Source organism: Aspergillus clavatus, genomic scaffold (assembly GCF_000002715.2).
Source record: "Aspergillus clavatus NRRL 1 1099423829795 genomic scaffold, whole genome shotgun sequence".
Classification (NCBI taxonomy): Eukaryota; Fungi; Ascomycota; class Eurotiomycetes; order Eurotiales; family Aspergillaceae; genus Aspergillus; species Aspergillus clavatus.
In genome coordinates, this window is record NW_001517104.1 from 412,941 (window position 1) to 428,868 (window position 15,928).

Sequence of the window (15,928 nt, forward strand, 5' to 3'; positions counted from 1 at the left end):
CAACTTTCGATTCTCGATTTCCTGAGATCTCCAATCTATTCGACCTGCTGCCTCCAGGGAAGCACCATCACAAGCTTCAGGTTTCCCACCTCCACCCCCCAGTCAGCCCAACATGCGAGTATCACGGCCGTCGTTCAACCCCGGGCGGACAAAAAACATCATTCATGGCGTACAAGCCTTCATCATCTTCCTCGCATGGGCTTTGACCATTGCCGTTTTCACAAAAGGTGATGGCATCGATGGACGGTCGGCCTGGTACTGGGCTTTGGTGAGAACAAGCCCTCTGTTCACTCGCCTCGCGAGCGGCAATGATGCCAAATTTTTGGATCGTTCGTTTACTGATGAGTGTCTGTGTACATACAGTGTTGGTTCAGTATTCCCGGTCTGATCTACCTTGTCGCAGTGCCCATGTGGCCACGCGCACGACGGTTCGGAAACGTCTATGCTTTTGCGACGGTTGATTGTCTGTATGCCATCCTCTGGTTCGCTGCGTGGGTTGCCGTCGCAAGCTATGTGGCGCAGGGGAAGTCTTTGGGCAAGGACGACAAACAAGATGATAAAAATGATAAAGATAAAGAGAAGAAGAGTGGGTGCGATGCATGGAGGTACGGGAGCGCGGCCAAATGCAATATTAGCACGGCTACCGTGATCCTCGGTGTTGTTATTTTGTGAGTACATCCGAAAGTTGATATCTTCGTCATTCTCTAATGGCTCCCTTTTTTTCCCCCCTCCAACAGCCTGTTGTTTCTTGCGACCGCTTGGATGTCCTTCCGCAATGTCATGCATTTCCGCCGAACCGGCACCCTTCCCGACGCCGTTTCCGACCCCACGTTTGCTGCTCAGAGCAAGGCTGCCTTCTCCTCGAACCCCGCGCATGACTTTGAGGAAGAGGAGGATGATTTCCGGTCCGGACGTGCTGGCATGGGCGGCTCGGTTCGCAGCGATCGGGACGAGGATTACGCCCTCCTGCACCAAAGCGAGGTCGATGACCTCGGCAACCCTAACGGACGTTCCGCCTTGCATGGTGCTTACGATCCCACTGCGCCCGGGTCCGGAAGCGTGCTGCACGACTACAGCACCAGCTACGGGGGCGCGCATGGGCAACACTATGGCCAACCGTCTGAATTTGGGTCCACTGTGAGTGGCTACGGACGCTGAGGGACGGAAACGCCTCTCGACTTTTCCCGCATTATCATTGTATTCTCGAATTGACCACGGAGCGGGCGCATATCACTGTTGTATGACCAAAGTATGTTTTCCTGTTGACACCCAAGTGAGGTGCTTTTTTTGCTGACTGTGGTATAGGCGATGATTATGTTGCAACCGTCGGCATGGGATCAAGGGACCCCTTCCAAAATTTGTTTCCGTTCTTCTGTACTTTGATGATATTCATGATTTCCCGGCTTTCTCCGTTTATCTTGCAGCAGCGTTTAGAGAACCCCATGTATTGGACTTATGACCTGGACCTTCAGATACTCCATTGGACATTTGATATTCACCATTTACAAATAAAATTAAATCATCTTGACATTACAAGTGTTCTAAATCCAACGATGGGCATCGCTGTTTATGTTTAGATCGAGTTGTGGTCTTGCTCTGGTACTGGTGATAGCTGCCATAATGTCAACAGTCTTTGATAGTGCTGATAAAGAAGCTGTGCTGACAGTTTCTGCCACCGCCTTCATGCTCGTACTATCGGCTTCTGGACAGCTTGCGATCTTGATGGTCATACTTGCTACTTGCTGTTCCAAGATACCCTTTTTCTATTTCTTTTTTTTTGTCTCTCCAGGTAGGCTGTGTGCTCGCTCATCACAGTGGCCAATTCAGGAGTTCTTGTAATAATTTATTCAAGGTGACTATGCAGTGCTGCCCACCACCATACACCGATCGATACTGACAGAGGACAACAGGCCAACGATATCTTGAGCATACAAGGCAAAACAGCCAGCATCACCTTCAAAATGGCCAGCAGCATCGATCTCTACAACCAATACCCTCTCCACCTCGACCCGAGCTCCAAAGCCATCTCCCTCCCCCCATCATCGAGCCAATCCGCCTCCCAAACCGCCACCATCAACGAAGAACTCCAAGCCCTCAACCACCTCCACCGCTCGCTCATCAGCCTCGACCCCCCCAACATCCCCCCTCCCCCCCTCCCTATCAACCCCAAGCGCAGCGCCCAGATCTCCAAGCTCCGCGACACCGCCAACCAAGCCTACCGCAAATCCAACTACCCGGAGGCCGTCAAGCTGTACACCTACGCCATTGACATGGCACTCAGCCGCCCGGGTTGGGAACCCGTTAACCTGGTCCGCGACGAGCTCTCGGCTCTGTATGCGAACCGCGCCCAGGCGCACATGGCGCAGCAGGCGTGGCCGGAGGGCATGCTCGACGCCAAGTCCAGCGTCGACTGCAAGCCGGTTGCGAACGTGAAGGCCTGGTGGCGCGCGGGCAAGTGTCTGTCTGAGATGGGGCGGTGGGAGGAGGCGAAGACAATCCTCGAGCGGGGCCTGGAGGTCGAGGGTAAGGAGAGTGAGGGTGGGAAGGAGCTGGGTACGTTGTTGGAGGAGGTGCAGCAGAGGCTGCAGAAGTCGGCTTAGGGACCTTGGCCGTGGTGTTTGGAGCTGTAGATACAGGCCTAGATGCTCGTGTGGGTGGTTCCATGTAGGCTGGGGTTTCGTTTCATATGCATGCTGGATCGACGTCTTATGTTGTCTCTGAGGCAGACAGGAATCTGCACTGCGGTTGTTCTCAGTACTTGGCGTTTACGGATGGAATTTCATTGCAATTCTTCTTATGTGATTTTACTTGATCCCCTGTGGCATTGCTTTGGCTGGTAGGAAAAGAAAACTGCACATTGCGAGGATTTTTCAGATCAGATCAAGGTCATGTCGGAGGGAGCCTGTACTCCACAGATAAACAAAAACATAGACACACAACAAGCGACTAGACCATGCGCTTCCCTGGACAGGAACCAACCTCCCAAAAGGCAAAAAGAGAACTGAAGCTCGTATCTTCCGATACGGGGAATCGAACCCCGAGCTGCTGTGTGAGAGACAGCGATGTTAGCCATTACACCATATCGGAGGTAGAAAATGAGCATTTCCGATGCGGGGAATCGAACCCCGAGCTGCTGTGTGAGAGACAGCGATGTTGACCATTACACCACATCGGATACTTGTTGGAAACGAGAACTATATTTGGTTCTATGTTCCAGGGCGAGATTGGTGCGCGCTAGAACTCGGTAATGGGTCCTTCGGCCCGTGGTTCGAAGTGGAGCTTTTAATCACCGTTCCCGAGTTCTTGATTGGTGTGATGGATATCTATCACACAGTCAAGATTATAAACACTACGTGAAAAACCTGTTGGTTCTTCAACACTCATCCGATGTGGTGTAATGGTCAACATCGCTGTCTCTCACACAGCAGCTCGGGGTTCGATTCCCCGCATCGGAAGATTCATCTTCAATTCCTTTTTTTGTCTTTTACATTTTGCTCAAAATTCCTAGGGGTCTTCTTTCGCAGACTCTCTCGATCAGGGCGCTTTTGAACTCTATCCATATCTTTTTGCGAGAGACTGCCCGTGTTGGCTTTCCTGCCGTGGCTGGGTTCTCCGGTTTTGATTTCCGCTTGAGCGATGCAGGCTTTGGATGTGCCCCCCAAGCATCGTACCTCCTGGTTAAGAGAGCGAATATCGCTGCAGTAGCGGTGTCGCTGGTAACTACTAGCTGGGGTGGTTGCATGCAGGGTAGATGAAGTAGCAGTAACGGGGCTACAAGGACTATTGTACTCATTCGTGACTCCGATGGTAATTGATTTCTTGCTGGACTGTTGGGGTGCTATATCGCGGTGCCATCTGGTGTATGGACCTCGATCAATGATTCGAGACGGATTGCTCGATGTTGCGCAATGTGGTTGTGTGCAGTGTGGATATATATTATAGGAAATACAGAGGTCAACCATGGCCAAGTGTCGACAGAGGTTATATGCTACAGCAATGAACAACGTAAGATAGCCACCAACAGACCAGTAGTGCCTATCGACGCAATCAAATGAGATATCGAACTAATAGTCGACCATCAACTTCGAAGAGAGATATCCAACCTAGAGATGGATGTGGATGTCAAGACTCAAAGTGTCACATCATCTTGATTATTGAAGCTCTTATCTTATCGTCCCGACCACGCTAACCGGAAGGGTCAACGCCGTGACGATGCGGAGAAACAGACAGACATAGATAAACAAGGTCGATCATCTCCTCTGCCTAACAATTCAAGATCACCTCGAGCACTTACCCATCATGCGGAGAAGGATTACATTCGTACAGCGGGCCGACGCCCCGTTCGATTTCGACCAGGCTGTGTTGACGACCGATGCACTGTCCATCCGTAACCTGGACGGTGCGCGCGAGGAGCGAGCTACACTCAGCTTCGAGGAGCTTCCCTCAGAGGTGCGACATCACACCGCAAGAAGCCATGGGTAGTAATTAACAGCGACTGACATTTTGTGGACAGGTTTGGCAGGTTCTGAAGTCATGCCATGAGCTCCACGTTCGGTGGGCAACGGAGCGCCCTTACCATACCGGGGCGCCGTTTTCGAGTCGTATATCGCCCGGCCTACATGTTTTTTACACACCGGGTGGACAGGAGGAAGCGTGGGTGCTCACAAGAGGATACTGCTTTGCGATTGGAACGGCTCTAATGACTGCTATAGGAGTGGGTTCTGTCCGTTGCTGAAGAAGGTCTTCGGTGAGTCGTTGGAGTGTGACAGTCCCGAGGTGAGTTATCCCGAGACCCAAGCAGATATACTTCCTGCTAAGTAAATTGGTCGGGATAGACATCATTCATCCAGCCTCCGATTCACTCGAAACGATTCGCATCTACAGCCGCTTTCCAATATCACAGTCGCCTTCGCTCGCTGGACAACCTGGTCACATTCATTCAGCACAAATTCTGTGATAGCTCGGACGAGAAGTGTCATCAACACGTTAAAGAGCTACTTTCCGCGGACTCGGTCGATATCGACTACAATAGCATATCGCATGCCCTGACGGTGTCGGGATACTGGTCCAAGTCGCCAGCCCAGGGATGGAGCGAGGAAATCAAGCAGCACGTGGCAGGAACCGACAAGGTTGAAGTTGGGTTGCTAGGCGTCGAGACAGCTATCGAGCCCGAGGAGCTGAAGATGGGTGGACTATTGGGCGTCGTGGGACAGGATGAGAAACTGAGTACGTGCACCGAGCACCGAGCACCGAGGAGAGACAATGCTGACCATGTCCGGGAACAGAACCGGCGCTATTCTCCTTCCCCTCACGCCATCATCCGCTCCCAGAAGACGCAACATACTCCGTCTCCTTCGCTGAACCAACCGGTCTCCACCCCACCATGGCCATCTCGATGCCTCCCGCCTCACTCCAGCGGCCCCCGGCGCCCCCAGACGCAACATGCGCCCTGCACACATACCTAACCCTACCCTCGTGGATCTTCGGCGACAAGTACCAGCTCTCCACGACGGACCCACTGTTTTTGGACTCGCACCACCTCGCCGCCCTCCGCGCCGTAGCCGGAGAAACCGACCTCGAAGCCCCGGACTGGTTCGTCCCCCGCTGGGGTTCAACCTGGCTCCTGGAGCTCGCCACCCCGCCCGACGCCCAAGCCCCGGAAGACTGGAACATCACCATCCCCCTGCACCTGCGCTACCTGCGCCCCTCGGAGTCCGGATACCGCTCCGCCGGCGTCCCGTGGCCCGTCGTCTTCTGGGCCTGCACCGCAGAGGACGGCACGAAGATGGGCACGAATCCGTTCGACCGCGTGAACCTGGGCTGGGAGGGCCTGTTTGGTCCGCGCACGATGTTCTACCAGCTGGCGCCGTCGCCTGGGAGCCATGGCCGGCTCGTCGATGAACTGGAGGTGCCTGTGCTGCGGCTACGGAATGGGCGGGGCTTCTTCCAGAGCCGGACTATTGAGCTGGGGACTGTCGTCGTCGTGGCGCTGGGGTTTGTGTGGATTCTGTGGAAGCTGGGAGTGGTCGTGCGGTCGTCTGGGACGGGCGCCCGGAAGAGAGAGGACAAGCAGGGCAAGGCCGAGTGACCGTATTCCTTATTCTTTCGTTGTGCCATTTCCCTTTCCACTCAGTGTATTTATCAAGCCATCCATAGATTCCGGGTCTACGGTCCCCTAGTCCGTTCCTTGCAAGCACAATCCTGATAAGAAAACAAGGGTATATATGAAAAACGCAAAGGGTATCTTAGTTCCACTCGCCTCGATATCTACAAACCAATATAAATAAACAAAGTTAGCAAGGCTAGATCCCCATCTCCGGCAGCGGCCACGGCACATCCGTCATGAGAAACTGCTCCAGGTCGAAATTCTGCAGACTCGGCATGTCGATCATCAGCTCGCCCAGCCACGAGAACTCGGCTGAATCCTGGCGGCCGGAGCGCGGCGGCGGGAGTGACTGTTGCAGTTGCTGCTGTTGTTGCTGCTGCTGCTGTCCCGCGGATAGGTTCGGCTGCGGCGTGGAGGTTGATGCTGAGGTTGACGTTGTGGCTGTAGTGGGAGCAGAGGCAGAGGCAGAGGCGTTGACGCGGAGTACGTCGCGCAGGGCACGGGTGTCCTCTTCCTTGCGGCGCTGGTGCAGGAGGATGAGCAGGTAGGCGGTGCTGTAGGCCTCGCGCATGACGTCTGTGTCGTACGCGGCGGCAACGTTGCGGAGCGTGCGCATTGCGTCGGCGAGGAGGGCGAGGGCGGCGCGGGTGTCGATGGCGAGGAGAGTGCAGACGACCTGGAAGGGGACGTTTGCGATCTGGTGCCAGGGGCAGATGGAGGCGACCATTTCGCGGGCGGCGCGGAGGCCCTTTGCGGCGAGGGCGAGGACGCGGTCGAGTAGGGCGCCGGAGATGATGGAGTTGAGGGCGCGCAGGCGGCGGTAGATGCAGAGCATAAGGTTGCACTGGGCGAGGATGAGCGGGGCTTGGATGTGCGCTATGTCGAGGATGTTGGCGAGGGTGGCCTCCAGGCCCGGCGCGTCCTGCGTCTTGTTTGGGTCCAGGCTCTCTGAGACGGGGAGGAGATTGAAGATCTCCGAGGGCCCGTTGGGGGATCGCGGCGCGGGGGGCAGCGAGGTCGCGCCGTGCAGGACCACGCGGGAGCGGCCGAGCTCGAAGGAAATCCAGACATTCAGGTGGCGGGCCATACCGAAGAGCCGCCGGCGGGTTTCCGGGGCGCAGGGCGCGGTCGTTGGATTCAGCACCGCGTCGGGTAGGGCCTCGAGATGGAGCCCCGAGGCCTCGATCAGATGCATCAGCGAGCAGCTCGCCATCCAGGCAGCGTGCGGAGACGCGGTCATGCGCAGGTATGCGACTCGCAACACCCACCCGGTAATCATGTCGACCGACACGGGGGTCTCGGAGGGCAGGCTGTGCTCGAGGATCAGCCGGGCGGTTTCGGCCAGCTGGTACTCCGCGGGCACGGCTCGTCGTCGCGAGAAGAGGTACCCGATCGCCGCCACGCCGCAGAGCACCGCATCGTACGGTCCATACGCCAGTGCGGACTCGGACGAGGGGGGCAGCCATCGCCTGCTGACATGGCGGAGCACCGCGTCCCGGTCGAGAAAAGGATAGCACATATCCACTTTTTCAAGGAAGAAGGTCATCAACGTCCGCATTTCTTCCTGGGAGATGATGTCCACAATGGGCACTGGAGCAACCGAGGTTGGCGGGGGCATGGTGGACGGGGGTGGATGACGAGCCCCAACGTTCCATGCGAAGAGATGCAATCTGGGTGCATTGGCAGCGTCCAGTTTCAGACCCAATCTGCGTACAAACGCAGCGCCCGAATTGGCTTCTAGAGAGCTGAGGGGGATGCTTGCTGAGTCCCCAGGCGTTGTTGTGGACTGGTCCTGGCTCGGGGGCCGAGGGGATTCATCCGCGACATTATTAGGTCGATGTATTGACGACTGACCAACTGAGAGTCTGAAAGCTTTGAGATCTTTCTTCTTCCGCGACTGAATATCGTAATGACAATCTGATGCCGCGCCCAACTGCACACACGTGCTGCATGGCTGGTCACCGGAGCACTTGCGCTTACGGGACTGGCACGAAGTACAGGCGATTCTGGAGCGCTTTCGCGGTCCTGGCTCCGTCATGATTGTCAGAGCATGCTTCGTGTAGTATGCAGCTGAAATTTATGTAGATGAAGATATGTACAATGGATGAAAAAGTCGTTGGGGTTGTGTGTTATAGTTCGAGATGGTTGGAAGTTGGCCTGTTGAGTGTATGTGAATTGGTTTGGAGAGAAACGACTTGATTACGCATCCGAGGCGCCAACAGCAAACAACAGCCGGTCATCATCTTCGCGAACTTTCAACGCAGTGAACAGCAAGGGGATCTGCTTCATCTATCCTGGTGTTCTGAATGAAAAGAGGAATGACATATGCTTTGACTCGGACTCGACATTACAGATAAATTAGGACCGTCACACAACAGACTACATCATCTCAATCTTCATATTTCCGGCCATCAGGGTATCCCAGGAGATCTTCCAACATCTTCAAATCCGGCATTCCGGCAGGACCAGGCATATAGTGAGAGTTCTCTCGGAAAGTGGTTCCATTCCACCAGATCTCGTTCTTGTGCAGGGCCTCCATGATGCGAGCCGAGTCGATGTACGTGCGGATCTCCACCATCTGCCCCTCGTGCCATCGAGTCACCCAGACATTGACGATGTCAAAGTCGTCTCCTAGACGAAGCAGTTAGCGCTGTTATCCAATGGAGAGGGACCGATCAGCCCCTTCCTTAGCCTCTCACCTGAATTCATGATTCCCTTGAAATTGACCTCCTGGACGGACCATCGCTCATTGCAGCCGCCATGGATGGCCTGCGGGTGGATCTCGAATTTGTCTGCATGGTCGAAGAACAGCACACTCACGCGGCGCAGCGCATTGACATAGAAATGCAGCAGATCCGGGTAGTGGCCGGCGATGGGGTGGTGTCCGACCACGGTGAAGCTCACATTCTTGTGGATCAGGGTGAAGAGCTTGTTCATGTCCTTTTCGAGATCCTTGAAGGAGTCCCAGATGTGCATCTGCGAGACATACTTGCAGTCGGTGGAAGGGTTTTCGAACCGGAATCCTTCTCGGTTCTTGCGGTCGGGAGGCGGATCTACGAGGCCATCTCCATTGCAGCGGCCGTCCGGGTCGACAATACCGGAGCCATCGCACCCGGGGGCCTCTAGGGGGTCCTGTGAGAGTGCTGCTGGTTGTCGGTATAATTCGAATGATGGGAAGCCCCAGGCAAGGGTTGTTGCTGGGAGGGCGAGAGCCACAAGGGCCGGGAGAAGGTACTTGAAGCAGACCATGAGACCTATCAGGAATACGAACCGTGCCGGCTGCCACATCAGTAGGGAAAGATCGTTCGCATTTTTGCTATACAGCATCGTTGGGGTTTGGTATATATGAACAACGTCTGTAATACTCCGGGGGGAGGTGGGGGGGAAGAGCCAGGAGCAAAAGTTTCCGACTGCTAGAGGCTGTGCCACTTGATCCAATACACTATGACTACACGGATGATCACCCTGTACTGCAAGGAATAGCATTGAATCAGGATAAAAGTCACCGGTTCGCAGGCATAACCCCTCAGAGCAAAAGATCCGAGACGATGCGTGTGCTACCCTCTTCCATGTCTTGAGTGAGACAGGTGTTGAATGGAATCACCCGATATGTAGGGCATTGAACAAGGCATATAAACCGATCCTATGGATTCTATTCTTCTTGCGAGACTTCCAGTAGCTTCTCTGACGTCAAATAAAGGATATGGGTAGATAGATATAGATACTGTAGCTGGTCATTATGTAGGGATATCATGCCGGTACTTTATATCCCTGATAGACAGTATTCTTTCTACCAAGAGTCCAAGAGTCCAGACTGCAAGTCCTTTCTCCCCTGTACCCTTGATTTAAGCTGCTGTATTGACTTTGTCGCCTGTAGTCTCGATGGTCTATAGAGGGACCAGTGAGTTCACCACTACGTATGTATCGCAGTACGGTAGATATTCACCATGTTGTACATACACTCACCTATTACCCTTAGCAAGGTATCTATTAGCATGGCGCACAATGCTAAGCTCTACATGGCTCTCTATTTCTATCACACCTGATTCTGAAGACTCTACATCTCTCGGCTGATGGCTCTGGTGGTTTGTGGATATTATTGGCGAATAAGGGGCAATATGTGATGCGGCTGCCAGTACAAATACATGGCAACGGAAAGCCTCGCGACTGATGACCGCGGAGAGATCGATATAGGCGACCCTTATTTAGATCGGATGCGTAGCATGGGGCGTCTGAACAATATCATTATGCCGCAGTATCCCCTCTAACCTCAGTATATTGTGATATCTCCGAGATCATGAACCCTACTTCCGAATCAAATGAGTCACGATTTACACGCAGAGAAAAAAAGAAAAGAAAAAGAGATAAACCCGAAGAATGGCGGCTGCCTTGTATTTGCTCTTTGTTAAGGCTGTCAAAGACTGTGTCTTGGAGAGAAGATTTGACACTTCGGCTGAACTAGATGAACGGAATGTTCGGTCTTGATTTCCTTTCTAGGGTAAACATCATTCAAGCTGAGGTTGCTAACTTGCTACAATCCCGGTGCTTTGAAACGTTCGTCCGAGTTGCTCGGAGGTCTAAACGGGTCAAAGGACTCGGAGATATACAGAATATGCTGTCATTCGCGTATCGGCTGACCAATACGGTGGGCTTGTGTCATAACCATCAGTGATCAGGCTCAAGAAGTCGGATTTAGCAAAATATTCCCATATATGGTAAAAGTCCGAGTCGTTCTTCTATATCACTTCGACCGAGGGTGGAAAGACCCGATGAAAGATGAAAGAAGAGTGCTCATATAAATTGGCGGTTTTGTCCGGTTGTCAAGTATAGCTTTTTTGAATCAGATATCGCTCATCACAACATATTACACAACATATTACCACCATGGCAGATCACGTTGCTCCTCACCCCCGTCCTGGAGATCGCTCGGTAAGTCGACCTCTACAGCTATCCCCGAGGCGTTTGATGGAATGCTTGACCTAATACATCCCTACAGCGCGACGACGGAAAGGAGCTGAGGCTCCTCCACTTCATCTACGGCCAACCAGATCTCGATGAGATCCGGGGTAACCCCCAACGGGTCCTCGATCTCATCCACAAATTCGAAGAGACAACCCGCCTCTCCATGAACGTGGGAGCCGGAAAGGGCAAGGTCATGACCGACCTCATCGCCCAAGTCAAGCCGCAGACCATGATCGAACTGGGCGGCTACGTTGGCTACTCCGCGATCCTCTTCGGCGATGCCGTGCGCCGCGCCGGCGGCAAGCGGTATTTTAGCCTCGAGCTGAACCCCGAGTTCGCCGCGATCGCCAACATGCTGATCGAGCTGGCGGGGCTGCGCGACTTCGTGCGCATCATCATCGGCCGAAGCGACCGGTCCTTGCACAAGCTGTTCACCAGCGGGGAGGTCACGCAGATCGAGCTTATGTTCCTCGACCACTACAAGCCCGCCTACACGACGGACCTGATGCTGTGCGAGCAACTCGGCAAGATCATCCCCGGGGTCTCGGTCCTGGCGGCGGATAATGTCTTGCGGCCGGGTAACCCGCCGTATCTGGAGTATGTGCGCAGCACGGTGGAGCAGAAGCGTGAAGCCGCGAAGAAGGGCCCGGTTACGAGCTACAACAAAGAGGGCATTCCGCAGCGGTTGGTCGAATCCTTCCTGGGGGATGAGGATAGGCCGAGTTTTGAGATGCTCGGGAACCCGAATCTAGTGTACGAGAGTACCCTGCACCAACCTGAGGGTCTGCAGGTGAGTGGAATCTTTGTCCCTTCTTGTTTTGTGTGGCTTTTGGCGAATGGCTGACAATGCTTTCTACCTAGGATGCTATTGAGGTGACCCGCTGTGTTAGGATTAGAGAGTAGGATAGAGTAGAGCAGATGAGAGCAGATGAGAGCAGATACTTGAGGAGTCTTGACGAAGAATTAAGATTTTTTGTTTTTTTTTTTTTCTTCAATTTGTAAGCATTTGATGCCATCGCAGTCAGTGTGATTCTGTGATTCCGTGAATTCCGTGGATCCCTCAACCAGACATAGCAGAAAGAATCATCGGCCGGCGAACCGAAATCCGAGACAGCACTGAATCGGCTTTTGGTAAGATAGTTCTCTTACTGTTGACCTTCGTCTTTAGTAGTAATTAGTGTATGGTGGTAGTAGTACTACTGTGTATGTAAGTTAGTAACATTAACATCTCCAGTGCCCCGCCTGAGCCACAGATTGCCGGATTGCCCCTCGCCAGGACCTTCCCCCATACCCACTCCGGTTCTACGATGTCACGGCCAGATGGGCTTTCTGAGGAGCTTGTTTGACTCAGGTGGATGTATTTAAGTTAGGATTCCCCAGTCATAGAATTATCAATCGTTAGATTATTCTAGATATTCTTTTTTTCCCATTGTGTCGAGTTATCCCACTTTAACCCCCCTCCCTCGCTCATTAGACCATCATCATGGCCTCCAAGACCTGGAACGTCGGAGTCGTAGGCTACGGCTTCAGCGCCAAAATCTTCCACATCCCCTTCGTCACAGAAGTCCCTCAGCTCAAGCTCTATGCGATTGTGCAGCGCACACCCAAGTCGGATGATTATGCGGAGAAGGATCATCCTGGAATCAAATCTTACCGCAGCGCAGAGGAGATGATCAAGGATCCCGCGGTCGACGTGGTGATCATTACCACTGCCCCGGATTCGCACTATGCTCTGACCAAACTGGCGCTGGAACACGGAAAACACGGTCAGGAAGCTTCTGGGTTTAGGCTGTTGAACCGTATTTGCTGATTTTTTCTTCTCTACCCAGTTGTCTGCGAGAAGCCCTTCACTCCTACCTCCCAGGAGGCCGATGAGCTCGTAACTATCGCCCAACAGCAGAACAAGCTGTTAGCTGTATTCCAGAGTACGTTGCAATAAACTCCAATTTCTTTTCTTTTTTTTTTTTGGATTACTCTTGCTGATAAGATTCCATAGACCGTCGTTGGGATGCCGACTTTGTTACCCTTTCCAAGCTGGTGAAGAACGGCTCGCTGGGCCGTGTTGTGGAATTCGAGACTCACTTTGACCGCCACCGCCCCGAAGAGCCCGCTGTCGATGCCTCGAAATGGAAGAACAAGGTCATTCCCGGTGGTAGCGCCATCTATGATCTTGGAACCCACCTGCTGGACCAGGCTGTACACCTGATGGGGATGCCGGAGCGCGTGACTGCCTTTGTTGGCTCTCAGCGGGCTGTGAACACGTCTGGTTTCGAGGATTCGTTTACCGTCCTGTTGCACTATAAGAATGGCCTGCTGGTGACAGCCAAGGCGGGGGTGGTGAGCCCGGAGGTGGAGCAGTTGAGATACTGGGTTCGCGGAGAGAAGGGAAGTTTCAAGAAGGTGAGATTGATCCCGATCACTTCCTAACGGCTTTTTTTTTTTTTTTTTTTTTTTTGAGTCACGGAGCTGATCTGTTCTGCAGTTTCATCTTGACATCCAGGAGGATCAACTCAAGGCTGGCATGCGTCCTGGAGACAATGGATATGCAAGGGAACCCAGCGATCGATATGGTAGGCTTACGTTACCTCCCTAGTCCCCTGATGCCTTGCATCCCTTGCAATTGTATAGCTAACGGGCCTGGCGCAGGTACTCTGATCACAATCCAAGACGGCAAGCCCGTCAGAGAGGTCGTTCCCACGGTCGAACCCCCAACCTATACCGAATATTACAGGAAGCTTGCGCGGGCGCTTGCAGGAGAGGGCGATCTCCCCGCCAGCGGCGCCGAGGCACGCGAAGTCATTCGACTGATTGAGCTGGCAAAGGAGAGTTCCAAGCTCGGCAAGACCATGGACGTTTGAACTTTTGTATGATTATACCATGATATAAACCGCGACTTGATGATAAAGTAATGATGATCTTTTCAACAATGCTACATTTTTCCTACCACTTAGACATCAGCTTACCTCGGACGATGCGTGATGGTAGGTAGGTAGATCTTACACTACCAGCACTTTCAGCAGACCGCATACTCATAGTCCATAGGTAGATACTCCATAGGTACTCCATAGGTAGGTAGGTAGGAGTATCGTTCAAAAATCTACGGGAACACTTTTCTTTCCTCTTTCGGCCATTGCCGCTTTAAGAGGGTGAACCGGGTGAGTCAGGTGATTTGATCACCCTCAAAAGTGATTTACTCACCCATCCGTGGTGATTCGCTCACCTCTTCAACACCAACATTCGCCCTTGATCCTTATCATCCTTTCGTGTGCACGCCGGTTTGCTAGCTGCTTCATTTACGCATTACTAATGGGCCAACTAGGAGACAGGGAATATGGCTCTGAGGAGAACAGGGCCCCCACGGGCCCCCCGACAAAAGGCGCGAAGTCGTCCTGCCCTCCTTGACTTCTCTTTCACTCATGCATCCTGACTGACACCTTGCACGACTGTGGAACCTGCTGGCTACTCCGCTCTCAGTCCTGCTGAAATCACCTCTTCTTTGCGTTGCACCCGATCTCCGCCGCAAAAATGCCCAAAGGAAGACAAAAGGTTGATAGACTGGCTACTGCCCAAGCCAGAGGTTATGTTCGAGGAGCGAATCGAGACAAAGACCAAGAATACTGTGAGACCTATTATTCAGACGGATCCAAGGCTCTCCAGGACCGAGTCCTATCGGATTATATAATGTTAGTACCGTCCATACCTCTTTAGCATACACTGCGTTTATCTAACTGAATCATTTGTCTCTTGGACGTAGCTGGGCCTCCCAAGAGGATGAGAATCTCCGAAAGGAGGGTCTCCGTGAAGGACAGCCCGTGCCGGATCTAGCCACGATCAAGGACTTTATCCGATTTTACATCTACTCTTCGAACGGAATGATCTCTCTGCGCCCTACAAAATCGTCCGTATTGAATTTTGCTGAACGATTCTTTGCCGGTTTCACCCGTCTTACTAAGACTACTTTCGATACGAGGGATACCAAGGATGTTTATAAGGTTTGGAGATCTATCACTGAATTACTTCCGGCGGATACTAAGTGCGAAAAGTGGATATCGAAAGAGCTTGTTCAGGAAAAAGTCATCGAGGATATAAGAAAAGCGAAGCACATGTTTACGCACTGTGACCTCACCAACATTTTTGTGTCCCTGTGGACCGACGATGATCCTATGTTCATCCACCCCAGATACAGAGTTCAATTAACATTCGCAATCCTTATTTACTGTTACACTGGAGCACGGATTGGCACATTTATACCTGATACCTCGAAGAAAGACGAACGTGGGCTCCGATATGAAGTACTTCAGGCGACCTGCTAAGGTAGATATTTTTTGAGCTAACATGCAACAGGACATCGAGCTATATATATATCGCAGGATGGATGGCGAGATCGAACTCTTCTTCCGTCTCAGTGAGAAATGGGTCAAGAACAACGATAATCCTAAAAAATACTGTGTATGTCGCAAGCACCTACGCAGATCTTCTAATGCTGATGCAGTGCATACAGTTTTTATATTGCGATGAGAGAGCACGGCAAGTTGCGATATAATCCCATACCTTAGCTTTTAGAGATGGCGGTGTAGGATGGAGCTTTTCTGCACCTTGATTTGTTACAGACTCTGAAAACCTGGAATCCAGACAACAATGAGTCAGTTCCACTTTTATGGAAACCATCCGTGGCCGAGGAACCTGTATTACGCCAAGTCACCAGATTTGATGGGATCTCAAAGCGTGCATGGACGCGTGAGAGTTTTTGCCGCATATTCCGGGCAATCGTTATCAATGCTGGATATCCCGAAATCATTACGATCCATACCTTGAGGCGTGGTCTTGCTAACAGACTAGACAGTAAGTTGGTCCTCTCGT

General features: G+C 52.6%; 8 protein-coding genes and 3 non-coding genes across 11 annotated transcripts, besides 5 other annotated features; 7 read left to right on the forward strand and 4 right to left on the reverse strand.

The window, feature by feature from the left end:
* Positions 1–112: 112 nt before the first annotated feature.
* ACLA_010110 (uncharacterized protein) lies at positions 113–1,158 on the forward strand (the record flags this gene model as incomplete). Its single annotated transcript, XM_001274013.1, has 3 exons — positions 113–268; positions 364–668; positions 738–1,158. The coding sequence occupies 3 exons, from the start codon at positions 113–115 to the stop codon at positions 1,156–1,158; spliced, it is 882 nt and encodes a 293-aa protein (XP_001274014.1).
* An 803-nt stretch (positions 1,159–1,961) lies between these two features.
* Positions 1,962–2,600, forward strand: ACLA_010120 (uncharacterized protein; the record flags this gene model as incomplete). Its single annotated transcript, XM_001274014.1, has 1 exon — positions 1,962–2,600. One exon carries the CDS (start codon positions 1,962–1,964, stop codon positions 2,598–2,600), a length of 639 nt encoding a protein of 212 aa, XP_001274015.1.
* Positions 2,601–3,015: 415 nt separating this feature from the next.
* On the reverse strand, positions 3,016–3,087 carry ACLA_010130. Its single transcript has one exon. It is a non-coding gene; the product is annotated as a tRNA-Glu (tRNA).
* A 16-nt stretch (positions 3,088–3,103) lies between these two features.
* ACLA_010140 lies at positions 3,104–3,175 on the reverse strand. Its single transcript has one exon. It is a non-coding gene; the product is annotated as a tRNA-Glu (tRNA).
* Positions 3,176–3,383: 208 nt separating this feature from the next.
* On the forward strand, positions 3,384–3,455 carry ACLA_010150. The gene has a single exon. It is a non-coding gene; the product is annotated as a tRNA-Glu (tRNA).
* Positions 3,456–4,299: 844 nt separating this feature from the next.
* Positions 4,300–6,088, forward strand: ACLA_010160 (uncharacterized protein; the record flags this gene model as incomplete). The annotated part of the gene is made up of 5 exons (XM_001274015.1): positions 4,300–4,449; positions 4,514–4,653; positions 4,713–4,776; positions 4,836–5,226; positions 5,286–6,088. The coding sequence occupies 5 exons, from the start codon at positions 4,300–4,302 to the stop codon at positions 6,086–6,088; spliced, it is 1,548 nt and encodes a 515-aa protein (XP_001274016.1).
* A 214-nt stretch (positions 6,089–6,302) lies between these two features.
* On the reverse strand, positions 6,303–8,144 carry ACLA_010170 (putative C6 transcription factor; the record flags this gene model as incomplete). The annotated part of the gene is made up of 1 exon (XM_001274016.1): positions 6,303–8,144. One exon carries the CDS (start codon positions 8,142–8,144, stop codon positions 6,303–6,305), a length of 1,842 nt encoding a protein of 613 aa, XP_001274017.1.
* Positions 6,456–6,491: a microsatellite.
* A 351-nt stretch (positions 8,145–8,495) lies between the features above and the next one.
* ACLA_010180 (nuclear transport factor 2 family protein) lies at positions 8,496–9,433 on the reverse strand (the record flags this gene model as incomplete). Its single annotated transcript, XM_001274017.1, has 2 exons — positions 8,496–8,737; positions 8,806–9,433. The coding sequence occupies 2 exons, from the start codon at positions 9,431–9,433 to the stop codon at positions 8,496–8,498; spliced, it is 870 nt and encodes a 289-aa protein (XP_001274018.1).
* Positions 9,434–10,961: 1,528 nt separating this feature from the next.
* Positions 10,962–10,985: a microsatellite.
* A 5-nt stretch (positions 10,986–10,990) lies between these two features.
* Positions 10,991–11,971, forward strand: ACLA_010190 (O-methyltransferase; the record flags this gene model as incomplete). Its single annotated transcript, XM_001274018.1, has 3 exons — positions 10,991–11,035; positions 11,103–11,858; positions 11,930–11,971. The coding sequence occupies 3 exons, from the start codon at positions 10,991–10,993 to the stop codon at positions 11,969–11,971; spliced, it is 843 nt and encodes a 280-aa protein (XP_001274019.1).
* Positions 11,965–12,007: a microsatellite.
* Positions 11,980–12,007: a microsatellite.
* A 544-nt stretch (positions 12,008–12,551) lies between these two features.
* ACLA_010200 (putative NAD binding Rossmann fold oxidoreductase) lies at positions 12,552–13,926 on the forward strand (the record flags this gene model as incomplete). Its single annotated transcript, XM_001274019.1, has 5 exons — positions 12,552–12,834; positions 12,898–12,993; positions 13,065–13,468; positions 13,551–13,638; positions 13,715–13,926. 5 exons carry the CDS (start codon positions 12,552–12,554, stop codon positions 13,924–13,926), a joined length of 1,083 nt encoding a protein of 360 aa, XP_001274020.1.
* Positions 13,500–13,523: a microsatellite.
* A 667-nt stretch (positions 13,927–14,593) lies between the features above and the next one.
* ACLA_010210 (uncharacterized protein) lies at positions 14,594–15,381 on the forward strand (the record flags this gene model as incomplete). Its single annotated transcript, XM_001274020.1, has 2 exons — positions 14,594–14,751; positions 14,823–15,381. 2 exons carry the CDS (start codon positions 14,594–14,596, stop codon positions 15,379–15,381), a joined length of 717 nt encoding a protein of 238 aa, XP_001274021.1.
* Positions 15,382–15,928: the final 547 nt, after the last annotated feature.